The 7635-nt window shown below is 35.7% G+C and overlaps 1 protein-coding gene across 2 annotated transcripts in view; it reads right to left on the reverse strand.

Moving 5' to 3' along the window:
• LOC126279110 (protein LTV1 homolog) overlaps positions 1 to 7355 on the reverse strand; it is a 62381-nt gene extending 55026 nt beyond the window's left edge. Inside the window, exons 1-4 of one of the 2 annotated variants that reach the window (XM_049979591.1) lie at positions 7096 to 7355; positions 6090 to 6230; positions 252 to 455; positions 64 to 151 (exon numbers count right to left, since the gene is read on the reverse strand). In XM_049979591.1, the coding sequence (XP_049835548.1) occupies positions 64 to 151; positions 252 to 455; positions 6090 to 6230; positions 7096 to 7098 (436 nt within the window). In that variant the 5' untranslated portion in view covers positions 7099 to 7355. The remainder of the gene's footprint in view (positions 1 to 63; positions 152 to 251; positions 456 to 6089; positions 6231 to 7095) is intronic. The other variant, XM_049979592.1, reaches the window with a different exon arrangement.
• Positions 7356 to 7635: the final 280 nt, after the last annotated feature.

The raw sequence follows: 7635 nt of genomic DNA on the forward strand, positions 1-7635 counted from the left end.
CTATTAAATAACAGGTTAAGGATTTATATTCCATTGTGTGGATAGGCATTCATTAGGCTTTACCTGACTGTGGAGCAGCTTTATTGAGCATTCCAATTTCCTCTTCAATTTCAGATGCAAAAACGGATGATGGAAGGTAAATTTTTGTGACCTGTATGAAGCAGGTTACAATAATAAATGAGAAGGAAGGATATAATGAATACAAAATCACTGTTTTTAAGGACAGAAATGATAACTTATTAGAAATTTACTTGTGAGAGACTTTCTTCCAAATTTTCGTTCTGTTTTTGACTGGATGGGTGTTTCTCTTCCTTAGTTTTTTTCTTTTCACTAACAGGCTCCCAGACACATTCAGCACTGCTGACTTCCTTGAGATGCTGAAGGTAGTCGTAGTCATCATCAAAGAAAATTCCATATTTTCTCTGTTCTTCTTTCCGTTTTTCAACTTCTTCCTGCTGGACATAACAACTCACTAATTAAGGAACAGGTAAAGGCTCTATAAGTTAAAATATTAAACAATGATGAAGACAATGAAGATGGGTAAAAAGAGGAATCACAATCCTAGACGCAAAGATATAAAATGATACCCACACAATTGTGTACACATAAGTGTGGAACATGAGGAAAAAATAAGGGAAAAAATTACACAGTTAATGGTCCAGAACATCACAGCAAGGAGAGTAATGGAAATGAGAAGTGTGAGGAAAGATTACCGTCAACTGGGATGATTCTGACCCCCCCCGGGAGGTAACATTGATTCCAGAATCAATTTCACCCTTTCCTTTCTATTTTTGGATGAATTTATATATCTTCTTGAAAATTAAAGTTACTATATAACACAATGGAATTTGCGGATTTGAATTCATGCCCTCTAAAATAAATTATAATAAATATTATAGTTCAAGACATTTTTTAAGCCAGCCTACATATCCGCATATAAATTAAACTGTAAAAACTTTCCTGGCCCAGAAGACACTGTTAATACTATCATCAGGTTATTAAACAAATGCACACATTTTAATGAAGGTGCCTGTTGTTGTCAACAGTACAAACAACTTTAACAATTAAAAATTCATATTTCCTTTAAAACCATTAATTTTTTTTCCCCTCAGGGGCAATACTGACCCCCTCATTGTCACCAAATTTCCATTAATCCACAGGTATTCGCCTAAATATGGTGTGAAACAAAAGTGAAATTTATAATCCTTTTTTTTTTTTTTTTTTTTTTTTTTTTTTTTTTTTTTTTGGGGGGGGGGGGGGGGGGGGGGGAATGTAAGAGTAGGCAACAATGAATTTAAATTCATAGTTAGTTTAGGTCAGTCTCTGCTGTTAAAAATGTTCTGTTTGCTGCAGTAGTTTTAGATTGAGATTTGTGTTTTGTTTTAACTGTAAAGAATGGAGACTATACCTTTATTAGACAGTGAAGTCAGAGAATAAACTGCCAGTTTGAATAGAAAAAGCAAAACCATAACTAAATTAAAAGGTGTATTGAAATGCTTAGAACTTACCAAATTTCTCCACATGCAAGATGGTAACTAGATGTGGACAAGAAAAAATGGAAGAAAAACAAGACGCCGTAGCTGAATTTCTGGTTTCTATTTTAAAGTATTTATGGGAAAAGAAAAAACTCAATAGTCCTTTCAAATACAAAAAGAAATTAAATTGATGTGAGCACTGGGAAAGCTGCTTTGGCTGTTCATACTTTGAGCATGGATTTAAAATTGCTCAAAATGTCATCAAATGAAAACGTGTCTACAGTAAACAAAAAGTATCCTCGGCCTAGTTGTTCCAAGTCATCCACAGCTAATGAAGAACTCTCGAAAGCCAAGCAAAATCTCTTCCAAAGTCTGATAATTCTTCATCAGATGAACTTGATTTAATGAAATTTGCAGAGACTCTGGCAACTGATAAAAGTAATTTTGATCCTTCAGACAATCCTGTTGTTGAAGATATGCTGCTCAGTAAGTGTGAGCATCAAGACCCATTACCAAATTACTTTGTTATGGTGAAAGTAGTTGGAGGTAAAAGGGGGAAGCAAACTTTTCGCTATGTTTGTATAATTCAAAAAGTTGCAACAAAGAACTCAATGAAAACTACATCCACTCCAAAAAAACGTGTTGTATTCACTGCCCCATTCTGTTATGTGATTGGTAAGCTGCCTCCACCAGAGATACAGGCTGTTGGTTATCCAATTCTGTATATATTTCCTGAGAGAATTTTAGAAAAAGAATTTTAATGTTTTCAGCCAGTAAAAGTTTTTTTGTAGTGTGTTTTAAATAAAGGACTGATAATAATACTCATAGAAATGTGTGTTTCACCGAAACCTAGCTTACCAACATTTTACAAAACATATTGTTTTCAATCGAATCATTGAGATCCCTTTACATATGTCATACTCATAATGCACTACACAAATATTTATCCCACGAACATTTTTATAATGAAAGGGATTTGAGGGGCCAATGTAATCCCAGGTCACAAGGTAACATTGACACCTTTCAATTATTTTTTCTACTAACCTATAAAAATATATCATACACAGTGCACTATGGGTGTTTGTATAGAAATAATGTACACTAATAAGAATCACCATGAACAGAAATTGATATTTGCAAGAAATATGCTACAACATTTTTAAAAAAGGGGTCAATCTTACGCCAGATGATAACAATGAATAGTGGTGTACTGAACTGTAAAAAGAGGATGGAGGATGAGGAAAAGGGATAAAATAAAACACTACAAATCAGAGATAAAGAAAAGAGGTACTGTAAAATGGTACAAGAGAAAGAACGTTATGCAAAGACAAGATGGATGGGCATGACCAGAGGAGAATAAAGAGGAAAAAAAGGGTAGCAAAACATATCGTAAATTGTGAATGAGGGCAGAAAGTTACAAGATAAAAATGTAGATGAGAAGAGTCAGACACTAGAGCTGGATCAAAGCCGCAGGAGGACAGAATGTAATGGGAGAGAGAAAAGAAGTAGTACAGACCTTACAGCCTCTTCCTGCTGTTGTTTATTTCACTCAAATTCTGGTTGGCAATGAACATGTCCTGTCACAATCTACCCAACCTTCCAACCAACCCTAGAGGCTCCTCAATGTTCCACGTTGCTCCTGTCACCCAGTCCTCTATTTTACCCAATTTCGCCCCACATTACAGTCTTCAGCATGCTATCCTTTACAAGTACAATCAGTTTATGTACTTACCTTCATTCTATGATGCTGAGGGGAGAAAAAAAACACACACACACTTCTTTCTTGTTGGGAAAGATGTATTTCTAAAAGAAGAAAATATGCAGAAAAATAAATTGTCAGGGTATCCTCCATTCATAGGCTGTGGCACACTTGACCGTTAATTTGTCTTGTAAATATCAATAAATTCCATGAACTGTGTACAAAGCCAGACCAATAGGCATTACATACGTTGACCAAAAAAAGAATAGTGCACCAAGAATGGCTAGTTGCTAGCCTAAATTTAGATCTGCCAATAAATATTCCAAAGGACGAATGACAGCTGAAATCTATTATTTACAAATTAAAATAAATTGCATATCTGCCTTTTATTTTTTGAATAAATAATTTTCTTAAAATAAAATCTCATTTATTTTGTTTTACCCTTGCACTTCAAGGGAAGATCCATTCTGAAAAAAAAAGGCAATCAAATCACAGCACCTATTTGTGCTCTACAAAAGCACAGACCAAACTAATTTCAAAACACACTTAATACACTAACAAAGGCCGAACCACCACATAATCAAATTGTAACACCAGTACATCAGGCTTCAAGTAGACAGTTGGTAACCAATCATTTGCATGTAAAATTTCATGGTGAGGTTTTATTCCCACAACGAAAGCAAAAAAGTTGGTGGTAAGTAATTGTTTTTTTTTTTTTTTTTTAATAGAGTGCAGCAATCGGTTATCCTTTTTTTTAGATTTTATTACGCAAATCCAGGTTTCAGCTAGTAGCTAGCCATTCTCAATGCATGTAAGTCCCTGTTGTTTGGGCATCAGTCACAGTTCTTTGAATACTATATAGTATTCAAAGAACTGTGGCTGACATTATATTGAGAATAGCTAGCTATTTGTCAACATCTGGATTTGCCCTAATAAAATGTAAAAAAGGACGACTGATTGCTGCACTCTATAATTTATAATTCACATAAGAGTCGCTGAGTACACCCACTTTCTGAACGGAACATAATCTGATATATATATATATATATTTTTTTTTTTTTGCCGAGTTGTATTTTTTTGTGTACTGAATGTGTTTTAATTTACAAAGGGATGTTTAAGTTTTGAATTTTTGAGATGCTGTGATTTTGTTTTTCATTGTTGTAGATGTTGGTTTTTTTTGTATCAATAGTTATGGTTGACCTATACAGGGTGTTACAAAAGGTACCGCCAGACTTTCAGAAAACATTCCTCACACACAAAGAAAGAAAATATGTTATGTGGACATGTGTCCGGAAACGCATACTTTCCATGTTAGAGTTCTCTTCAAATCACATTAATAATGGAATGGAAACACACAGCAACAGAATGTACCAGCGTGACTTCAAACACTTTGTTACAGGAAATGTTCAAAATGTACTCGGTTAGCAAGGGTACATGCATCCACCCTCCGTTGCAGGGAATCCCTGATGTGCTGATGCAGCCCTGGAGAATGGCGTATTGTATCACAGCCGTCCACAATACGATCACGAAGAGTCTCTACATTTGGTACCGGGGTTGCGTAGATAAGAGCTTTCAAATGCCCCCATAAATGAAAATGAAGAGGGTTGAGGCCAGGAGAGCGTGGAGGCCATGTAATTGGTCCATCTCTACCAATCCATCGACCGAATCTGTTGTTGAGAAGCGTACGAACACTTCGACTGAAATGTGCAGGAGCTCCATCGTGCATGAACCACATGTTGTGTCATAGTTGTAAAGGCACATGTTCTAGCAGCACAGGTAGAGTATCCCGTATGAAATCATGATAATGTGCTCCATTGAGTGCCCAAACGTTCACAGAAAATCTGTGTTGATGAGGTGATTGCACAATTGCGTGCGGATTCTAGTCAGCCCACTCATGTGGCGGTGAATCGAGGAAGTACAGTACATACTGACAAAACTAAAATGAGCTCTAACATGGAAATTAAGCATTTCCGGACACATGTCCACATAACATCTTTTCTTTATTTGTGTGTGATGAATGTTTCCTGAAAGTTTGGCCGTACCTTTTTGTAACACCCTGTATAGGTCAAGGGAAAAGACCAATTCCTATCTTCATAGTTTTATATGTAGGTATTGGTGTTTTGGTATCAAAGGACCATTGGTATTCTGGTACCATCGGCTGCGGCTGATCTATATAGGTCAAGGGAAATGTCCGATTCCTGTAAATTTTTTTTTCATTGTTTTGTATGTTTTGGGATCGTGGTGTGATTTTTTACTGTTGTATTTAGCCTGTCCCCTCCCTAAAACCCGCAATTTCCTGCAGTTGTCCCATTATTTCGATTGTATTTTTGGAGGGAGGTGTTATTGTCTTATTTATACGTATTTTCATGTTTGTTGACGTGTGTATGTAGTGACACTATAGGCGCATTATTGGACATGATTAGAATAGTCATTTTCGCCATACTGATGACGTCATGGTTCAAAGCAGACGGGTGGAATCAGACTCTTCCGTAATGCCCAGATTTGCATAATCTTGTACACAGAGGTTTAACTTAGCTGCAAAATCATTTGCCACTGGGAATTGATGAAAACTGTGCCATGGAGTGACTTGCCCATTATATAGAAATGCACCCAACAGTTCACAGTAGCTTCCTCTAGAAAATATACAACCTCAGAATCAGCAGCAGTGTGTGCTGATATGAAACTTTTTGCCAGAGCGAGAAACAGTTTGCCAGACCGAGACTCAAACTTGAGACCTTGCCTTTAATGGGCAAGTGCTTTACTAGCTACCCAAACGTGACTCATAATCCGTCCTCACAGCTGTCCTTCTGCTAGTTCAAAAATTGACATATTTCACAAAAAACAACTAAAACCATCTGTTGAAAGAGAAAAATTGTGGCCATAATTTTCAACTGTTAATGTCAGACAGCTCTTACCTTAGGCCTCTTCTCAGCAGCTGGAACGAGAACATGCTGTGGGGCAGTTTCATCTGCTATAAGCGGATCTTGCTGACTTCTGTGTACAAGATGGAAGGTCACAGCATTCTTGCGATCAATGAACTTCTTCTTTGCTTTTGGCTGAAAAATATAAATTTCATTACCAGCAACTAACACTCTGTGGAGTTCCAGATGTCTAATATGTGGTGAAACAGTATTCAAAGGTTGGCTTTATCATGATTCAATTATTGTATTAGATCAAAAAATAAATTCGTACACCATTTAGTGCTTTTGTGTGAACGTCACTGATAAAGAAATCCATCTTGAAATACATTACATATAGTAATTGGGATACAATGCATTGTATGTTTACTCAGAATGAAACTGTTCCAAAAGGTTTTTTAATTAAAACATTAATCATTCTACATCTTTCAATTATCTAGCTCAAATGTTCAGAAATTAGAACAATGAGCTTTTTATTCATATAAGGAGATGATAAAAAAGGGGCGACTAGTTTTCCTAGTCGCAAGATCTAGGTACCCTACAGTTATATAGTATTAGTTTTATCCAAAACCGTATCTACATTTACAGAATTTCTCAACAAAAAGTCGTAAGTCTAACACAAGTGAGATCTACACAAAAAATATCGTGTGAGGAATATATTTCGAAAATCATACTACAAGCAAGCATCTTAAGCTGACTGATTCACAACATTAAACTTTACCTGATCAACCGACGTTTACGGTATTCATTTTTAATAATAAAACAGATGTAAACCATAGCAAGGTTACCAGGTTGTGCAGAATAAATGATGGGAAGGATTTTAGGTAAGTTATACAATGACCATGCAGTATTGGCTAAATGTGGATCACAATATGTACGTTGCTGAAATCTATGCATACCTTTCTGTCATTAGAAGAAGAAAATATATACACACTACACCAAGGAGGAATTCTACATCAAATAAAAGAATAATAATTCTGATGTAACACGCAACTATATTTACCATGGTTGACTACAATCGTTACCCTTCCTGGCTTGCTACTCTCACATCACTCAATAATAACAATATTAGTATAATTTCATATACTATGCAAACAAGACACCATGTGTTTCAGATTTGTAAACACAATACCACAGACGTATACACATAGCGGAATACCACTAGTACTAGAGTCTCGACTGTGGCGAAAGTCTCTGATGTGAAAGTTGTTGCCTTTCGATAACTAGCGCTGAAAGCACTTAGAAAGCAGACAAGTGACTTGTGTAAATGTTATTTATTTTTCTGCGTAACTAACTAAATAATTGTTATATTTTTATGTTCTGTGTATTAGTAAATCACCAAAGGACAAGAATGATCTGAAATAAATGTAAAACAGCAAGGTTCACTGAGTCAATGGCGTTAAGTTACAATTTATTCATAAAGAAATACTTTTGAAAATGCATGTAATTCCATTTACTCCACTGAAAGCAAGAGAATATAAATACATACTTCATGCATGAGAAGCGTAGGCCTATACTTCTCTTGTTGTTTGTTCTTATTATG

This window comes from Schistocerca gregaria, chromosome 6 (assembly GCF_023897955.1).
Source record: "Schistocerca gregaria isolate iqSchGreg1 chromosome 6, iqSchGreg1.2, whole genome shotgun sequence".
Lineage (NCBI taxonomy): Eukaryota > Metazoa > Arthropoda > Insecta > Orthoptera > Acrididae > Schistocerca > Schistocerca gregaria.